The sequence below is a fragment of the Bufo bufo genome, chromosome 7 (genome assembly GCF_905171765.1).
Source record: "Bufo bufo chromosome 7, aBufBuf1.1, whole genome shotgun sequence".
In the NCBI taxonomy this organism is placed as follows: Eukaryota; Metazoa; Chordata; class Amphibia; order Anura; family Bufonidae; genus Bufo; species Bufo bufo.
The window spans coordinates 173073661-173094663 of NC_053395.1; the positions used below are offsets into that span (position 1 = coordinate 173073661).

Consider the following 21003-nt stretch of genomic DNA (forward strand, 5'->3'; position numbering starts at 1 on the left):
GACAACACATGAGCAGTAATGAGATTAATTGAAGATTTAATCAGGACACACTGGGTTCAACAGGTTTAGTGGCTTAAATATAGCAGAGCTGTGATCTGTGACTCCAGTTTAACCACAATGCCTACAGGGAATCTGAGGTAGTCAGAAACACACCTCTTGCCTCATTATTCGTTCAGATTGCTACCCTTCCTCCTTCGTTCAGCTCTGCCACTTCAGAGCTGTTTTCTATTACAGCAAGGCCAGATTGAATATAATGTAGAGACTACTTACCCATCAGTGAGAAAAAAAGACAACTATCAGGTAACTGCAACACACACACTAAGGGGAAAAAGCTTATGGCTGGCCATGCACATTAGATAGAAGATAGATAGAAGTTGGTTGAAGGCTGAACATCAGTTGAGCAATCATCTGGTGAACGTTTATTTTGCAGACACGGCCATACACATTTTTGTTCATATTGGCCGTTACATTTGTCCAAATTGCTCATACATGTTCAATTAAATCAGGTGATGGATGAAAGATCTTTCTGGGAACATTCTTTCAAAGAAAGCTCTTTCATTCATGAACAATCTTTATTCAAACAAAAGATCTTTCTTCCGACAAACGACAATAGTCTATCATGGGTCAGCTAAAACTATCATTAATTAAATTATAACCGACAAACGTTTGTTTTAGTTGAACTCGTCCATTTTTATCAACTTTAGATTAATGTGTACAGCCACCTAAAGGGGTTGTCCGGGTCCAGAGAGTGAACCCAGACATATCCCCATTTTCACCCAGGCAGCCCCCCTGACTTGAGCATCGGAGCAGTTCATGCTCTGATGTTCTCCTTTGCCATACGCTAAATCGTGCAGGGCAAAGGCATTTTCTGGAGCTCTCCATGGGGCTGCCAGGCGGAGGCTTCCACCCAGCAGTGAGCCCGGTGACGTCACCGGCACTGATGAGCGGGCTTTAGCGCTAAAGCCCACCCATCAGAGCCGGTGACGTCACCAAACACACTGCTGGGCGGAAACTAATCTAGCAATCTAGGGGGGGGGCTGCCTGGGTGAAAATATGGGTATGTCCGGGTTCAGCTCTGAACCCGGACAACCCCTTTAAGTGAGAAGGAGTGTGGAGGGTCACTTTAAGCTTGAATTTATATAAATAACTATTACATCTCTTTGGTACTGACCTCAAAACCAGGTGATCCTTTGCAACCAGCGAATCCATGCTGTCCATCCTCTCCCTGTTGGAAATAATAAAATGTCATGTATGTTACAAAACCCAAATTATTCGCAGATTTCAGTAAAGGACTACCTTTACTAAAAAAAAAGATCAAGAAATTATTTACTACAAAAGACATTATAAAGGAATAGTTGTTTTCTATCTCATTCTCTCCACTCATCTGTAAAATGCTGCCCCCATTGTGATTGACAGAGGGCAGAAGTAAATACTCACTTAAGTGGCCAACATGTTACATTTCCCCTACAGAGGCCAATAATTGGGCTGTTAACAGCTAATTGTTGGAGTCGGCTTTATAAAGGGATTCTCTTGGCGAAACATCCCCCTTTAATAGTTACACTCATTCTTTAAGTAATTTCAAGTTTGGCTAGGTCTTCAAATAAAGGCTTCTGACTGATACTTTATGTTCACTCACCTTTTGTCCATCAATTCCATCGGTTCCTCTTTTGCCTTTGTCACCCTGTGAAATAAAAGAAACATGTTTAAACATGGATAGCTACCGGAGAATGAAAAAAAAAAAATCTTAAATTAGAAGTGTGGTTCATTTAGTCCCTCATAGCGAGACCTCCTTCATAAAGCTGGAAATGAGGGCCGCTACAAAGAGCATCTTCATCTCTGGAAGAACAAGTCTGTCCATATGTTAAATGGACAGCCCATTGATATCAATGGGCACTATGTACTACACTTCTTAATTTACCCTGTGTTTGCACTGTAGGGGAATTTAGCACTTTTTATCAGGCACTAGTGTTGATCGCGAATATTCTAACCGCAAATTTTTATCGCAAATATCGGCACTTCGAGAATTTGCGAAGATGTAGAACATTGTGCTATATATTCATAATCGCAAATGTTCTCGATTTTTTTTCGTCAGTAACCTCCCTTCTTGCTTGTGGGCCAATGAGAAGGCTGCAATGTCTTTGTCTGATCTTAGCAACATCCCTAGCAACCAATAGGAACGTTGCCTACCCCTTACTATATAAGAACCTCCCCAGGAGCTATTTTCTGCAGTTTTTTTTGCAGTTCTGAGAGAGAGCAGTGTCATTGCTGTGCTCTGTGCTTTTATCTGGATCCTATTCCTTATCCAATTACATTAGATAGTTAGCTCATATATATAACACAAATAGTTAGTGGGAGATAGTCAGTGTAGGTTAGATAGTGATACAGTGTAGCTGATAGGCTCCAGTGCAGGGTGTTAGGTAGTGTGATAGGAATTACTGTTTCTCTGCTGTCCATGCATACAGGCTACAGACATAGTGCTGTGATGTCACAACAATACTTAGTGCACCAATCAGTAATATCTACTCAGACCTGATAAAATGTGAAGTTGCATGTATTGCGCAAAAAATATGCGCATCATTAGTGCCGATTTGCGCAATCGCTAAAATAATGACTGGAGATCACGAATTCTAGAATTTGCCAATTTATTGCGAATATTATGCAAAAAAAATTGCAAATTATCACGGAAACGAATATTGCCTATGCCGCTCATCACTATCAGGCACCCTTTAAGATTAAAGCTGATTACTGACAATTCCAGCAGCAGGAAAACAGGTGACTAGTTTATCATTTGGGAATTCTTCTAACAAAAGGTATTGTCTAAATCAGGTCACATTTTTAAGAGGAAAATAGAGTTCTTAGCTATATCTAGTGTGACTATATAGGCAGTTGCTAATGTAGACTGTAAATACAGTTCTAGAACTGGATGTGGATTGAGAATGCACAGATCCAGTTATGTGAAACACAAATAGAAGATTTAAAAAATGTTTCACGTGAGATCAGAAAGCCCATTATATGTTAAGGCCAGACGAGGGCTACATAGAGAGATGGGCATACCTCTTTAAACAATTTTTTCTTAAAACTGCAAAACAACTTACCTTTGCCCCCTTTGCTCCTCTTGCACCCTGCAATAGAAAATCAGATAGTTGTAGCAAGGCAGTTCATAATATTAATGAATAGAGATGGTGAGTTGGCCTCCAAATTTTTTTTACTGCTACCAATGGTTTTCACTAAAAGCATGCACATACCATAGAGACAGTCCCTTGCAGCTGCTTTGGGGTCCTTGGAGAAAAGGGATCTATTTGAGTTGGTCTCATCCCAATTAAAATATGCAGTGAGAACCTGCACAGGGATGTTGTCTCCAAAGCTTAACCTATCCCTTGGTTGAACTTGATGGACTTAGGGACTTTGGGGCCTCTGTTCTCCTTAAACAAACGTCAAGGCTTTTGTTTGAGGCCTCATAGTTTATGATGATAATAATAACAATTAATTATTTCATTAGTTATCGGGGTGGACTGGCCCTAGACTCTACAGGGAAACTTCCCAGTTGGCTGATGCCCAGGGGACCATCTGAGCCCTCTTTACAGCCTCCAGCCTGGTAAGTAATGATCTGGTGCCTGCCTCCTGAACTCAACTCTATGGCAATCCTAAGGCAACTAAAGTAGGAGGACAGAATGTGGCAGCTGGGCTGGCTACCACAGAGGGGCAGTTTTTTGGGGAGATATTTTGTGCTGCTGGGGCATTATTTTGTCATGCACTATGGTATTTGGCTCTGCTAGGGTGGTTTAATCCTGCCTACTTGTGTTGGCCCTGACTTCTGTCAGTTTGGACCTAATGACAAAATGGGGCCACTTAAAAAAAAAATTCAGGGACGCTTTAAGTTCCCAGTCTGCTCCTGTTAGCAATATTTAACTGTTCATAACCGTAGTGCTAATATATTCTAATTCTCTACGATCAAAAGTTACGCAATTACAGGACTTCCAACATGGTCGGAATTCTATCGTAAGTCATCTACTTCCTCAGTAGGAAAATATCAAGTTTCTCCACAACCATCTCATAACAGTTTACTAATATACATTATGTGTGCACCTAGCTCCCTGATACTCCCAAGCCCAGCTAATTTAATACTGAAGAGTTTCTCATGCCTACTTACCTTTTCTCCTCTGGTTCCTTGGTCACCCTATTACGAGAAATAAGAAAAGGCAATTTAAGATCAAGATCAATGTGAACATCAAACAGCACAGTTATCATACCATAGGTAATATGTAAACGTCATCAAATTTACCTTCATTCCCTGATATCCTACAGGTCCAATGTCACCAGTGCGGCCCTGCAAAAGTTAGACATTATTAGCAATGAACACTTGGAAAACTGTGAGAAAAAGTGGCAAAAATGAATCTTATATTTAAAATCGAATAACTGGTAAGTAGAATTGAGGGGGTTTCCTGGGACTTAGATATTGATGACCTATTCCCAGTATATTTGTATTGATATAGTTGAAGATGGGCATTATACGACTGTCATGCACTTAAATCATTATGCATGATTAAGGACGTGTGTGCTTCCAAAATGTCACATGGTGGATTGGATTAATAAATGGAAGAATTTCATAACAAGCTACGAACAAGCGGTGAGTCAGTGTATGAAAAGTCTGCATGTGTGTGCATTATATCGACTGAAGAATGGAGCCTGGTTAGCTCCGAAGCAGGTGTGGGTGGTACTGAATTATGTGGTTAAGATACACAATTGACTGTTTGGATCTATCCTTATAGTAGGTTATCAATATTAGATCAGCTGGGGTCCGACACTCCCACTGATCAGCTGTTTCAGGCAGCCGCTTGCGCCCAAAACTATGCAATGGATGGAAGGTTCCATCTTCTTATAGTTTCCGGTGACAGTGTGCTGCAGCTGAGTTCCCATTCATTTGAATAGGAGCTGAGCTGTAGTACTTCAGCATGGCCACTACACAAAGGATGGAGCCTTCTGCTTCCTTCTTCATCCACTTCCTGAAATGGTTGATCGGTGGGGTGCCAGGTGTCAGACCCCCACTAGTCTGTAACTGATGTCCTATCCTGAGGCCAGGCCATCAATATCTACATCCTGGAAAACCAATTTAATTATGTCATCTAAGCCACAATTCTGCACTAAATTAAATCTAATAATTAAAAATGATTGTGAAAAATTTAGTTTCTGTGATAATTACATCTTTTTTCTCAAAAACTGATAAAAATGTGCAGTAATCCCTCAAAGGTCCTATAATGCCAATTGAATAACTTTGAGGGCAACTGTTCTTGAGTCACTTAGGTTATGCGATCATCTGAGGCCAATGAACTGAAGCCTAACCATGTAATATTGGAGTAAGAGCAACATTTTAATTTATTCTGGATAGTTTTATGTTTCCTACTGCAGTGAACAATCCGCTAACACTGGCAGAAACAGTTTACACAAACCAGGTACTCGAAAAACATGATGAACCTTTTACAAGATAGAAAGTTTACAAGAAGTGGAAAGCACTTTTTGGCAGACCGCCATGATAAAGCTCACTGAATAATTGAGCGGCATGATAAAATGTCACAGGGCTTTCTAATAGTAGCACTGACTTCAAGCAAGTATGACTAAGCCCCCATGGAAGAGTCAGTTAGTCATTTGGTCTAGTCATGAATGGTTTAGTGGAGTGGGTTATTGGGGGTTTCTTCTGCATAAATATATTGCTAATTTAAAGGGTACAGCCAACTGTGGAATAACGTAACTGATGAGAGAGCTCATATGCAAAAGGAAAAATGTAGGTATCCAGAAACCAAGACTGTTGTTCATCTAGTGCTACATTTTCCCATTGTCAGCTTCAGACATGGAAGTCTGCCTGGAGACAGGTCCACCTAGGTGTATGAAAGTGGTGTCACTGCACTAATAGCACCAAGTAACATGCTTGGAGCCAGGCAGCAATGTGTATTGGCTGATTTAGACAACAAGGAAAATGCTGGAAATCATGTGTATAATGTTCTTGTAGTTTTCCTGAATAAATCATAATTTTACCGTAATTATAGGGAATCTGTCACCAGCAACCCCTCTATCAAATTATTTCCATAGACACATAGTAGTGGTCCACCTGATTAAAACACACTTTTTCTTTTGTTGATCCATAACTTTGTTACAAAGTTATGATACTTTTCCTTAATATGTAAATTAAGCCTTTGGTGCAATGAGGGCGTTGCTTTTATTGTACCCAAGCTCTGCTGATTTCTGTGGCCAGCCCCTCCCTGGCTGCTTTGCTACTGCCTAACCCTGTCAATCAAGGCAGCGAAGAAGAGGCTAGCCACAGAAATAGGTAGAGTTTGGGTGTAAGAGCAATGGGGACACCCTCATTGCACCAAGGAAATAATTTGCATATTAAGAAAAAGTATCATAACTTGCGTACGGGGCCTCGGATCACCAAAAGAAAAACAGCATTATAATCAGGTGAACCACAGCCTCAGTATGTGTATATGCACAAACTTTGAATGTGTATATCCTAAGTGTGAATTTAGCCCATGGATCTGATCTAAAAGATGTGTGATGCACAATATTACATATATAACATTTTTGGATGTGGATTTAGCCTACTCACATAATTATTTAGCAGAAATAATGCAATAAAAAAACATGACATCTAATGTTCTCAGCAATTCAAAAGGTGCACTATGCTATTATATAAATGTAATAAAATATTGAATTAAATGTCCACTTTTTAACACAATGATATTTTAGATACTAAATTCTACGCTGATTAATTTCTTATTGTATGTTTAAAGCGGTTGGAACATCAATTTTCTGATACAGAACTCAAAATCATCTGCATGGACAAAGAGTTAAATTATAACTCTATGTGGCCACCACTAGGGGGAGGCTCTTAAATGTTTACTACATACTGTTACATATTAAAATACATAATAAAACATTATGCAGTAAGCTCAGAAGCTCCCTCTAGAGGTGGCTACAAGTAGACAGAGTTACATCATCTGTATGTGTATGTGTAGATTATCTAAAGCTCTGGAAAGTTCTACTCTAGTCACTAATATGATAATGAAATTGTCTTGGAAATTTTAACACTAAAATGGTGTTTTAAGGTGGTGTTTAACCTGCATGTTTAACTAGTTTACATAAATCTTGAATTTACATTTTTTTTATACTCATTATGGCCACAGATGCCTTGTTAATTAAATTCTTCAAGAAAAGTTTACTTACAGGGTCTCCTGGAGGTCCACGATCTCCTGGAAGTCCAGTTTTACCAGTTTCTCCCTATGGTTACATGAAAATTGTCAGACAGAGTTTACTATGTATATCAATTATTTTACTCACCTTATAGCAGCCCTCACCTCATAACCAAGGGGACCAGGAGGACCTGAACTTCCTCGGGGAGGCTAAGGAAAAACAAGAATATAACAGTTAAAGCATTTCATAGAATTATACATTTTTGCAATATTCACAATTTGTGCACATCCCACACTACAGACATCCCTTACCTGACACTCATAGGAGCAGCACTGCAGCATTAAGAGAAGGGAAAGAAAGGGTTAGTAGTGACTCCATACAGCATTGTATAGCAATGACGTCTTCAGGGTTCATTAACATATATGTAATACTCACCCCGTGTTCACCGTTAGCTTTCTGTAATAAAGGAAAATTAAAGTTATAAGCCTGAAACCATTTTAGCAACTCTGTTCATAGAATTACATAGTTAATATGTATAAAAGAAAATGTTTACAAATAGCAGATATCTGACATATTAATAAAACACCATAATTAAGTGTATACATTGTATCAATAGACCTGACGACTAAGCCTGTAAATTTTTGATTCTTGTCTGTATACTACAGACATAAGTCATCTCATTTTCCATTTTACGGTGAGTTGCAGAACTCTTTAAGCCCTTAATATTCAATCGAGGAAAAAAAAGTATATTTGTCACACAGTATCAAACACCTCTATAGAGTGCAAAAATGTATTAAGACTAAATCACCTTAAGTGTTACAATTATATACATATAGTATAAACTTACTTTATCCTGGTAGACTTTTTTAACTACTATTGCCACTTTTAAAACTACTCTACAGTATAGTGTACTGTATGCACTATGAGCTGAAATATCCATTCTTGCCAATGTCCTTGCTGAAAGGACACCTGGGTCGCTAATATAGTTTTTATAATTCGCCATGACTGAGGCATTTTTCCTTACTAAGGCTCTGTTCACACTTGCATTAAAGGAGTTGCCTCAGGTGACAAATGTCTGATCACTGGGACCGCACCCCTGGGCCACCAGTGTTCACTAGAATGGAGGTCTGCATGTCCCTCCCTGTTCCTCCATACTGTATGACCGAGTTTGAACGGAGCAGTGATGTAGCCTGTGCCCTGCCACTCCACTCGATGTCTATGGGGCTGATGGAAACAGCCAAGTACAGTAGATATACATTCTTTTAATTACTCACAATAGTGTCAATTATGGAATCAATTGTGTTTTCTAGTTCCACTTCAGACAAGCCAGCAGCACTGGTGGCTGTGAAGTTCCTCCTGTAGTTTGGATCAGAGGCTATAACACTGAGACGTGGTTCCTGCACATAAGAAAAGAGAAAGCATTAGATTAGATGCGGCTGTGCATTTATTTGCATGTTATCTACATTGAATCAAAGAGATTCCATCTTACCAGGTGGTTTGGTGAAATGGCAACAGAGAAAACTTTAATTCCAAGGTGTCTGGCTTCATTTGCAGCATCTTCCAGACCACCACATGGCTCTTTGTATCCTTCCAAAGGATGACCATCGGTCACCACAACTAGATATTTGTTCTCCCTTTGGTGGGATCCTCTGTAACAGGAAGTCAAGTTATATGACCATAGATAGATCAATGTGATCAATGTAAAGAATTTTGGTGATTGATAAACAAAAAGATAGATAGATAGATAGATAGAATGTATATTATACAAATCATACCAACCCAATCAAGATCTCTTCAATGCCTCTTTTGATGGCACAGTCAGTGTGAGTACCTTTGCCTATGTACTCAACTGTATCAACTCTACTCTTCAAGGTATCACGGTCTTTTTCTAGGTTGAGCAGAGAGCTAATTAAGATGATTTCATCACTATAGTGCAGAGCTCCTGCATTCCATACAAGGTTGCGGTCACACCGGTAATACCTAAAATCAGAGAGATGTTTAGGGCTAAATCTCAGTACAGCTTAAATAAATGCTTATGACGTGACTCTAGAACGTTAGGAGTTATACATTCATCAGAAACATTGTTTTTAAACATTCTTTTAGGTCATTCTGTAGGATTTGTCATGCCAATGCTTTGTTAATGACAGTGGCAGCTAACTGTTTCTCACCCCTTAACCTCTATACAAGGATCTGACCTTGTATAGAGCCACCAGGTTGCCACCTCTTGGAATAATCCTGGGGTGGTTGGCAGCTGACCCACTGGGCACAGAGACTCTGGTGTAAAACTCCTAGGGATCAGGCAATACTCAAAGTCAGGAAACAGACTGAGGTCAGGGCAGGTAGCGTTCATGCAAATCTATAAAACTAATCCATGGTCAAAACAGGTAGTAAAGGGTCAATACTGTAAACAAGTTATGATCAGAGCAGGCAGGGGAGGGTAAGAATCAATAAGCAGGCAAAGGTTGGTACATGGGCAGACAAACAGAAAAGCACACGTTCACTTGTCACTGGTAACTAGAAAACCTCCTAGGGGAAGGTGCCTTTAATAATTAGAAGTGTCCATCCATTAGCTAGATGAAACTAGGAAGCACATACTGGCCCTTTGGGAGTCAGGAAGCATGTGTGTGCCTTAAAGACAGGACAGTAGGCCTTCACTTAGAAGCGCAAGCTGCAGCAGCTATGTGGAACATCAGCATCTGGACTCGCTGCTGGTGGTCAGTGGAGGACAAGCCGGTCTGGAATGCCAGCAGGGAAGAGGATGGCAGGTGAAACACATGACACCTGTGTCCGCTAAAGGGAGCTGGACAGTGGCAGACACGGGCCACCACTGCAACGTGCTTTACATGGATTGTGCACTGATTTTAGCAAGAAGACATTGTACACAGTGGAAAACTTTTTTAACGTCAGCAATTTTTTTTGTGTTTCTGATAGTTAAGGGATTATATACATTGCAAGTGAAAAATAAAAACTTTGCAAAGGTGCCCATAGACTACCAATGAAGACTAAAACTGCATGAAGCAAATTAATGCATAAAAAAAATCTATGAAACATATTAATAGGCTTTAAATACAAATGTTATTAGGATCATGACAGCATAAATATACAGTACTTAAATGCTGCTGAAAAGGTTTCAATGAGTAAATATTTTTTCTGTATTAACAGTTGACTGTATTACAAGTTCTTCACCTAGACATTTACTGGACCCACACCCTTGTGTAATCTTTTTTTTTAAATAGATATGTGTCCACTTTATGTAAGTATGGGGTAAAAGAATTGTATGGTTACCTTGCAGTGAGCTTATCTATGAACCTTTTGGTAAACTCTTTGACTTGGGTCACAAGAGTCTTGAATGGTTTCACACGGAGAGCAACACTCTCTGATGTGTCCAGCACGAAGAAAATATCCACAGGACAATCTGAAAACAAGTCAAACACATACATCTATTATAACCACATTATATATGTTAATATACTGGATGCTACTGGAGAAATATATTTAGCTTTAAGAAAAGAGTCAACCATCTCATCGTCTACAGTTTGGCAATATATTCCTCAAATAGTTGCATGGCTACAAAAATAATAGATCAATTATAAATGGCCATAGGTTCATCATGCATGCTTACTAGGTATGATCACTATAGAGAATGGCTTGTTTTTGATCACTAGAGTACAGCCTGGATTGTCAACACATTGATTAGGTAGATGGTGAACAGAGTAGATTGCTCACCATCCTTCTTCTTGGTTGAATTATTTGTAGTACTGAATTAATACAGAGTTTTCTGGGACTTGATGAGTGGTAGAAAGAAAGGTTCCACTGTACTGTCACTATTAATGGAGGTCTGTCTGCCTGTAGGTCCTGTAGCTGTCAATGTTGTTTGGTTTCTTGTGAAAGTGTGTACAAATTCATTTCAAGGCATTAGCATTTTACATGAAGAGGAAAAAAAGCACCTACTTTGGGGCTTCCGTCATTTAAGTTGCACCACCGCTCCCATAAATTGTCTAGGACAGTCATTTTGAACTGACTGATTTGGAAATTTTCAGCATTTTTGTATGGAAAAGTAATTGATTGGTAATCCTAAGGTATCCTCAATGCTATTATTAATAAAAATATATCATATGTACAAATGCCCCTATCAAAATATTTTGCCAATGGTCCAATCATCAACCTAATTTGCTCCCTGCATGCAAAATTTTCTAGGTCAAAGAACAAGGTACAGTAGGTAGCTCTGACATATGCAAAATAAAAAAAAACACAGATACAAGGAATGCTAAGTCATGAGAAACTACAGTGTAGTCCTAAAGTATGGAGACACCTGAAAAAAATGGAAATCACTGATTGGGAACGCCATCCTGTGTGTGGCAAAGCCACCAACTTGGAACCAAGTCGATATTTTCAAATGGGAAGGGTGCCTGTGACAAATGTATCTGATTTTGAATTTGATGAGAAATACAAATCTGTGCTTAAATATGATGTAACTTTATTCATGGCAAAGTTTTTAAAAAATTTCTATTTGTTAAAGATATAGATATGCAGATGTAGATTTGGCTGCGAGATTAAGACACAAGGTGAGGACAGCGATTTGGCTGTTACCCAGGGAGTGCAGAAGCCAAGTCATGCTAGTTGATTTTAATGCTGAACAGACTGTTTTGCAAAACAGGTTCTATGATGGACCTGCCAAAAGTAGAGGTAACAACACAGATGATGCAACAACAATGGTATCCTTCAGCAAGAGCCCACATTGTCCTACCCGGCGTCTGTCACAGAAGAGCAGGGTGAGTCGAACCACCATCCAGGGGATACTGGCTAAGCACAAAAGGTACCTTTACAAGATCCAGTTGATGCATCATCTCAATGAGGATGATTCCGAACACCATGTTGAATCTGAGGAATAGGTGTCACAGCAATTGCAACTGGGCCCATATTTCACAGAAACAGCACTGTTCAGAAAACTTCTACATGAAAAGGGAGAACAAACAAAACCTTCAATACTGGTCTGACACAAATCTGCACTGGACAGACCGCTCCAAGATTGTTGGCGCACAGAAAGTCAAGGGGTGGTGTGTGGGGAAAAAAGATAGTAGGCCGACTCTTTATTGATAATAACCCTACTGCTGCCAAGTATATGCAATTGGTACATGACACTGTGTTTCCGTCACTGTGCAACGAAGATGGCACATTCCCAGTGTTCTTCCAGTAGGATGGTGCTCCCCATCCCCTACAACATTATGGATGTGATGTCCGCAAATTTTGGATCAGCAGTTTCTTGGGTAGTGGATTGGACATCTTGGCCTGGGCCCTCGATCCCCTTGGACTTCTACCTGGGTGGTGATGTCAAGTCCAGGGTTTATGCAGTGAAATTCCAGAGTGTGGTGCACATGCAACAGCGGATCCTGGATGCCTGTGCAAGCATTTCTGCTGAGGTGTTGCTCTCAGTGTATCGTGAATAGGAGAAGAAAATCACCATGACAATTTGAAACAACTGGGAGCACATTGAGCATTTCCTGTAGCAGATCATCATGGTGTTCCATGTCACGGAAAAATTGCTAATAACCTTGGCAGGAATAAAGCACAGATTTGGATTCCTCATCAAATTCTTTATTGGATACATATGTCACATGTACTGCTTCCTATTTGAAAGTATTGACTTGGTTCCAAGGAAGGCATCTTTCAAAATGGCCGCTGTTTTGATCAACACCCCTCACAGATATGCCCCCTTCTCTTTAGCAACATGCCACACACAGGATGGAGTTCTAACCACCATTTTCCATTTGTTCAGGTGTCTCCATACTTTTGGACCAGCCTGTATTTAAAGTGAAGTAACTATGGTAAGTGCAGCAGTACAGTAGAGGTCAATCAAGCGCTTTGGTGCCTGAAGGGTCCACAGACCAGTATGTTGAAAACACCAGTATTATAAATGGTACACAGTAGATAGGGACTCTCTTACAGGTTTAGAATGGTTCCCAGGAGCTTCAGGTTAAAAGACCCGGCCTGGAGAGTGGGGAGCAGCCACCTACCCAGCAATTTGGCTAGTCCCAGTAAGAGCCGGCCCGGATCGGCTTTACGGCCATACTAACAACAGAACATGTCAGTCAGCACTAGCTGCTACTGACACTTAAAACTACCATCTCTTACCAGTGGTGTCGCCGGGAAGGGGGGGGGGGGGGCCAGAGGGGGCCACGGCCCCCCCTACATCACGCTGTGCCCCCCCAACTAAAATGCCCCCCCAAGTGAGCCGCCTCAGTCGGGCACAGGGAGATGAGCGCTTCTATTGCGCTCATCTCCATAGTCATCTGCCTGTGCTGGGCAGGGGAGGGAGAGGCGTGTCCCTTCCCCTTCCTCTGATAGGCTGCAGGCACTAGGCCGGCAGTCTATCAGAGGCCAGCGCAGGCGGTGCAATGACGTCATCGCGCCGCCTGAGCCATACAGCGCGGGACACAGGCCGGAAGAGGCCTGCATCGCATCGCTGACATGGAGGTAAGTATAAGTGTTTTTTTTGCAATAGTTTTACAGGCACATTAGGGGGGGTCTTGTTACTGGCACATCGGGGGGTTTATTACTGGCACATGATGGGGGGGCTTATTACTGGCACATGATGGGGGGCTTATTACTGGCACATGATGGGGGGGGGCTTATTACAGGCACATTGGGGAGGCTTATTACTGGCACATTGGGGGGCTTATTACTGACACGTGATGGGGGCTTATTACTGGCACATTGGGGGGGCTTATTACTGGCACATGATGGGGTGGCTTATTACTGGCACGTGATGGGGGCTTTTTACTGGCACGTGATGGGGGGCTTATACTGGCACGTGCTGGGGGCTTATACTGGCACGTGATGGGGGGCTTATTACTGGCACGTGATGGGGGGCTTATTACTGGCACGTGATGGGGGCTTATTACTGGCACGTGATGGGGCTTATTACTGGCAAGTGATGGGGGGCTTATTACTGGCACGTGATGGGGGGCCTATTACAGGCACGTGATGGGGGGCTTATTACTGGCACTTGATGGGGGGCTTATTACTGGCACACGATGGGGGGGCTTAATACTGGCACACGATGGGGGGGCTTATTACTGGCACATGATGGGGGGGCTTATAACTGGCACATGATGGGGGGCTTATTACTGGCACATGATGGGGGGCTTATTACTGGCACATGATGGGGGGCTTATTACTGGCACATGATGGGGGGCTTATTACTGGCACATGATGGGGGGCTTATTACTGGCACGTGATTAAGGGCTCTTGTTACTGGCACGTGATGGGGGGCTCTTGTTACTGGCACGTGATGGGGGCTTTGTTACTGGCACGTGATGCGGGGCACTTATTACTGGCACATGATTGGGGGCACTTATTACTGGCACGTTATTGGGGGCACTTATTACTGGCACGTTATTGGGGGCACTTATTACTGGCACATTATTGGTGGGCACTATAGGGGCATCTACTGAGGCCACAAAGAAGGGGTATTTTATATGGGGGGTTCTGTACAGTAGCATTTTATACTGGGACACATTATGGTGGGTACTATGGGGAAGGGGGGAGAGGAGTACTAAGGAGTCATCTACGGGGGGCACTAAGAAGGAGTATTTTATACTTGCAAATTATGGGGGACACTGAGGGCATCTACTGGGGCACGATATATGGGGCATTTTATACTGGTACATTATGGGGGCATTAGGAGGAAGGAGGGAGAGGAGCACTATGGGGGCATTTACTGGGGGCACTATATAGGGGTATTTTATACTGGCACATTATGGGGGACATTAGCTCAACTGGGGGCATTACAAGGGGGTATTTTTTGCATTGTCACATTATAAGGCCGAATGCACACGGCCGTGTTCCGTGGCCGAGAGCGGTCCGTGGTATGCCGGGCTGGATTCCTGTTCAGAGCAGGAGCGAACGGCGTCATAGCAACCAATGACGCCGTGCGCTCCTGCTCTGAACAGGAATCCAGCCCGTCATACCACGGACCGCTCTCGGCCACGGAACAACGCCTTGTGCATACGGCCTAAGGAGAATTATTTCTACTGGGGGGGCATTATGGTGGGCTTTATTACTCCCCCATGGTATGACCCCCTAGTAGCAGCACCAGCCTCCTGCTATCCCTCTGCCCCTTCTCCAAATCCTTATTATGAAATCTTTCTCATTAGGATAAAACACAACATCAGCTCCGCCGAGCCCCCGGCCAAAGTGGTGAAGTGGCGTCCAAGATCCCCAAGGGCCAAGCCAAGTAATTGTAAGTTTTCATGTGAAATATGTTTATGTTATACACATATAGCATACACTGTGCCACACAATGTACAGTATACCTCTACACTGTGCCACACAATATACAGTATACCTGTACACTGTGCCAAACAATGTACAGTATACCTCTACACTGTGCCACACAATGTACAGTATACCTCTACACTGTGTAGTCTGTTCTATAAGCACCCTTGTTCTGTGGCAGCGGTCAGAAAATAATCTGGAAGTGCCCCTCCCGAGACCAGGCTCTGGCTCCGCCACTGGTCTGGACCGCTCACAGGAGTGTACATTTCTTCTAAACTGTAATCAGTAACCTCTGACCTGCAGAAATCAGCGCTCGCTCGGTAACAACTAACAGGCAGTGCCTGTAGGCTGTAGCCTGGCCCTGTTACCGAAGCTAGCCGAGTGGTGTAAGGTTAAGGTATTAGTAGAGATGAGCGGCCGCTGAATCCTGATTTAAAGTTAAAGTTACTGAAGGATATGGATTACAGTTTAGAAATGTCAAATGTACACTCCTGTGAGCGGCGGGGAGGGGGATCTGTGGATGACACTGTTATAGGGAGGGGGATCTGTGGATGACACTGTTATGGAGGGGGAAATGGGGATGACACTGTCATGGGGTGGATCTGTGGATGACACATATAGTATAAGATGCTATATACGGTATGTGTCATCCACAGACCCCCCCCCCCATAGCAGTGTCATCCACAGATCCCCCTCCCTATAAAAGTGTCATCCACAGGCAACTAGGACCTGTTGAAATCTGAGTGATTGTTTTTTTTTTTTTAAACCATAGACAGCAGGACTTTTCTTCCCTGTTGTGGTTTTAGGTATTGGGTAAAGTATCGCAGCATTTCTAAGCATACTTGTGTAAATGTATCGTTGTTATAGCTGCCCCCCCTACTTTTGTCCTGGCCCCCAGTGTGCCCCCCCAAAATTTGAAAGCTAGAGATGCCACTGTCTCTTACCTCACCAAGGTCATGAATCTCGGTGACACATACCTTCCATCAATGATGGCCCCTTGCGCCTTCCTACAGTATGCAGTTCCTGGATATTTTAGCATATGGCCAGTTTACATTTTAAAGGGGTTGCTGACCTCTGGGGGGGCCATTCTGCCAGAACCCCTGTATGGATCTGTTGGGGTTAACAATATTGACTCTGGCCTTGAAAGATGCTAGAGGAGGGGCTTAGATCTGCCCCTAGTTCAGTTAGTAGTGTGTTCGATGAAGGCGTGAGAAGAAGCCACATGTTCTCACTCCTCAGAGAACTAGGCCTTCATCCCAGAGAATCTCTGAAAAAGATAGAGAGGAGGAGTACTACAACCCCCATACTTGCTTATATCCATAAATCACTGTATGATAATATTAGCACTGTGAATTATTTGGAACTGTGTTTTGATACAGTTTGAAGTACTACAATACCCATTTTGCGCTTTAGTAACCCCAACTACCATCAGGCAGAAGCTCCACCATCAGGGTGTGCCCAGAGGAAAGAAAGAGTACACCCTCATATTACTTCCCTGTCCCTAGGGTGCATCGGTGTAAGGATTGCCACTGTGAATAAGTATTGCAGCCAGAGCCACTACCACTCCCATCCTCTGCCTCGCTCCTCTGGGGTTTGCAGCATTTGTATTATAATATATAATTGCATTGACTCCCGACATTCCCACTGATCAGCTGTTTCATGCGAACTTCACTTCCTGTTCATTACCCTGCACTTTGTCTCTGAAGTGCAGTGTAATGATTAGTACTCGCTCCATTCACTTGTAATTACAATACACCGCTGCTCCACAGGAGACGACACGTAGTGTAATGAAGGGGAAGTGGTGCTTCCATGGAGCGCCGCCAACTCGTTAAGCAGCTGATCAGCGGGGTCCCGGGTGTCGGACCCCCACCGATCTGATATTGATTACCTATACTGAGGATAGTTTATCAACATAAATCACTGCACAACCCCTTTAACTATACAATGAGACATTCATAGAAAAAAGACAACCAAAGCTAAAAGAAAACTAAACATTCTAGTAACAATACGTTCTGCTGGGGAACTGCATGGCAGTGATCCAATGCAATGCTTCACTGTATATGCAAATTGAACTAAAGGAAATTATATTGGCAGTAGGGTGATTAGATTAAAGGGTTTCTACCACCAGAAATACTGTTTTTTAGCGATGTGCTAATGTCAGCACTACATAACAGTATGTTTTTACCCTTCTCCCTGCAGCCGTTCTGATAAAAAAAAGCACTTTTATAATATGCTAATGAGCCTCTAGGTGCTATGTGGGCGTAAAATCAGCACCTAGAGGCTCAGTCTACTCACCCTTTATCCCGCCCAGGTCTCCTGTTCTGCCTGCCCCGCCCCTTTTGATTGATGCCACGGTTCGCAGCATCGCTTACGAAATCCCGCGCCTGCGCCGTTCACTTCTGTACTCGGCGCAGGCGCAGTGAGTGAATGATGCGCTCCTGGTGCCGGATTCCTCACTGCGCCTGCGCCGACTACGTCACAGTGAGGAAGACGGCATCAGGAGAGCAGCCTTCACTCACTGCGCCTGCGCCGAATACAGAAGTGAACGGCGCAGGTGCGGGATTTCGTAAGCGATGCTGCGAACAATGGCATCAATCAAGAGGAGCGGGGCGGGCATAACACTGGACCTGGGCGGGATAAAGGGTGAGTAGACGGAGCCTCTAGGTGCTGATTTTACGCCCACATAGCACCTAGAGGCTCATTAGCATATAATAAAAGTAATTATTTTTTCAGAACGGCTGCAGGGAGAAAGGTAAAAAACATACTGTTATGTAGTGCTGACATTAGCGCATCGCTAGTATCAGTCAGCTACATAACGGTATTTCTGGTGGTAGAAACCCTTTAAAGGGGTTATCCCATGATTAATAGGAAAAATGAAATGAAATCATATAGTACATGACAATTTCTTTCCAACAAACTTAGAACCAGCCCTGTACCGCTCATGGATCCAGAGATCTCCCCATTCATTGCCGCAAATGCTGTCAGATTTATTTCAAGTTGGCATCTCAAGGGGGTATGCATTTTCTCAGGGGGCATGTCCTTTCTACTGCAGCTGGTGGAAGTTGAAGGACCCAACTGAGCATGGGCATCAATCTCAGTGAGCAGGACAGAGAAATTAGAAAATGAGCAAACAGCAGGTGGTGCTATACAGATACATTTTTTAATAAATAGCTCAGGGGCTATACTCAATTTTTAATTACATGCAATTATAAAAGTATTCAGATCCAGGTTCAAGTTTTTCGTGGGAGAACCCCTTTCAGTATTGATAGATTAGCGTTTAATACAGGGATTTTCATCAAGTAACCCTTATTTGGTTATAATCACATCATATTCAGAAATAGTAACAATTCTTAAGATACATATTTATAGGTTGCAGTATACTGGGTCACAATACTGCGATATAGAGGAGAAGCAGCTTGGACTATTGCATATCCCAAATCAGATTTTATCCATGCGATCAACATAAAGGCAAAGATCTAGGAATGGCATACAACACAAAATTAGTGGCCACAGACAATAGATTAAAGCTGGCCAAACCCGCCAAGTTCAGCGGCACTGGTCGTCCAGCTAATGCAGGTATCAGATCTTCAGAGGACATTTGCTTAGCAGGGCTGAGCTGAGCAGGCATGTGTATGGGAAGATCTGGAGGAACAGCTATGGTCAACAACTTTTGAAGGTGTACGTCCAGCCTAAAAGTCGCCCGAACTGTAGCACACAGCCAACTATTCCTCTGGCTTGATACAACATATTGCTAGTTTTCACTGTACCGATATATACAGGGCATCTTTATTTCTATATGGAACCTTTGACGAGTATTTGGTGACTCCTCCCACTCTTCTGTTTTTAGTCGCCCCTCCCAATTTTATCTATCGTTACAGATGTGGGGGGAGGAGGGGGGTTTTGTTACGTATAAACGATCTATAGATACTTTGGTGCTAAGGGATAAAAGAAGGTCATTGGTGGCCATCAAATTATCTAGAGTCTTGAGAAGTGGTGAAACGTGTAAAGGAAAAGTACATTTGGTAGAATTACACCTATCTTATAATATATGGTCATAAATCATAGGATACATTACATAGGGTACTGAGGGCGGGTATCGCCTGTAAGCAGAAAGAAGTATGGTATATACGATAGAAGATGCCAGGCTATGAATTCCAGCACACCCTGCCAGGCTCTGATTTGTATTTCCCAAAAAATTGATCTCCACCTTTGATGGGAAAGACGCAGTCCATTGCAAATACTAAAGCCGTAAAAGATAAAAGAACAGCTGTAGAGGTAAAGCTGAAAGCCAAGCATCATGTAATATTACCTTGATAGGAAGATTTTCTGTCTGATGGGGGGAAGATGATCTCAGTACCACCTCCAGTGCCAGGCTGGTTACCATCCTTAATGGGGATCTGACCCTGGCCCTGCTGTCCTATGCCACCTCCTAATAGAAGGAAGAGGTGCAGCAGGGTCAGAGGGAGGTCTCCCCACAGCATCTTCATGGTGCCCCTGTATCCCAGACAGGAGGGGAGTTGGAAGTTCAGCGAGTGCCTGACAATGCTGCAGAGTGCTGCGCTGGAGGGAATGCAGAGCTCAGACACACACTACACAGAGAGGGGCAGTGCTGCTGACATTCACAGGGAGGGGAGAAGCACTTGGAGAGGATGGTCCTTGTGAAAAGGAGGGTCACCCTGGAAAGTTTTCATTGTAACATTGACAGGGGATTTGTACAGTGTATCTCCTGCTCAGGTTGAGAGGGGTGCAGGGAGAAGACAGAGGGTGATGTAGAAGAGTTGAGAGGGGTGCAGGGAGAAGACAGAGGGTGATGTAGAAGAGTTGAGAGGGGTGCAGGGAGAAGACAGAGGGTGATGTAGAAGAGTTGAGAGGGGTGCAGGGAGAAGACAGAGGGTGATGTAGAAGAGTTGAGAGGGGTGCAGGGAGAAGACAGAGGGTGATGTAGAAGAGTTGAGAGGGGTGCAGGGAGAAGACAGAGGGGGATGTAGAAGAGTTTCATTTGGGAGTAGTAGAATAATATTAGTCACCATGAGCATATTTAACACAATACATTAATACGACTGAATGAGAAATGTAGTTACATTGTTTATCTATTTATTATTGATGTTATTGACACGATCACACATTATCACTCCAGATCTGATACATGTACGGAGGCAATTGGCAGGCGACGTAGTGCGAATGAGTTCTAAGCAATCACATATACAGTATATTCTGTCTGGCTGCAACTAGAATAAATAGTTTTGCGCTATTGTGCACTTCCCGTGTGATCCATGTATTCCCATGGACTGCAGGGCATGACTACCTGTTAGGTGGCCCTACACGCTCAACAGTTGTCAGCTGAAAGATCGTTTGGCTGACAACTTTCTCTCCCGACTCCCTCCTACACATATATGAAGGGGGAAAGCTAGAGGACTCTGGTGGCAGTTTATCTCCCAGGAGAACAATAGGATGGGGTGAAAATATTCACTTTGTTCAGTACTTCTGTCCGCCGACACCATGTTCTATTTTTTTGCGGAACGGAAGTACGGATCCGGAAGT

The 21003-nt window shown here is 42.9% G+C and overlaps 1 protein-coding gene across 1 annotated transcript in view; it reads right to left on the minus strand.

Annotated features, from left to right (window-relative positions):
* The window catches only part of COL6A1 (collagen type VI alpha 1 chain), a 48742-nt gene extending 28671 nt beyond the window's left edge, over positions 1-20071 (minus strand). Inside the window, exons 1-14 of the mRNA XM_040439224.1 lie at positions 19772-20071; positions 10471-10600; positions 8965-9165; positions 8675-8834; positions 8460-8582; positions 7621-7641; positions 7497-7517; positions 7350-7394; positions 7219-7272; positions 4283-4327; positions 4151-4177; positions 3096-3122; positions 1637-1681; positions 1172-1225 (exon numbers count right to left, since the gene is read on the minus strand). Coding sequence (XP_040295158.1) covers positions 1172-1225; positions 1637-1681; positions 3096-3122; positions 4151-4177; positions 4283-4327; positions 7219-7272; positions 7350-7394; positions 7497-7517; positions 7621-7641; positions 8460-8582; positions 8675-8834; positions 8965-9165; positions 10471-10600; positions 19772-19949 — 1131 coding nt within the window. The 5' untranslated portion in view covers positions 19950-20071. The remainder of the gene's footprint in view (positions 1-1171; positions 1226-1636; positions 1682-3095; positions 3123-4150; positions 4178-4282; positions 4328-7218; positions 7273-7349; positions 7395-7496; positions 7518-7620; positions 7642-8459; positions 8583-8674; positions 8835-8964; positions 9166-10470; positions 10601-19771) is intronic.
* Positions 20072-21003: the final 932 nt, after the last annotated feature.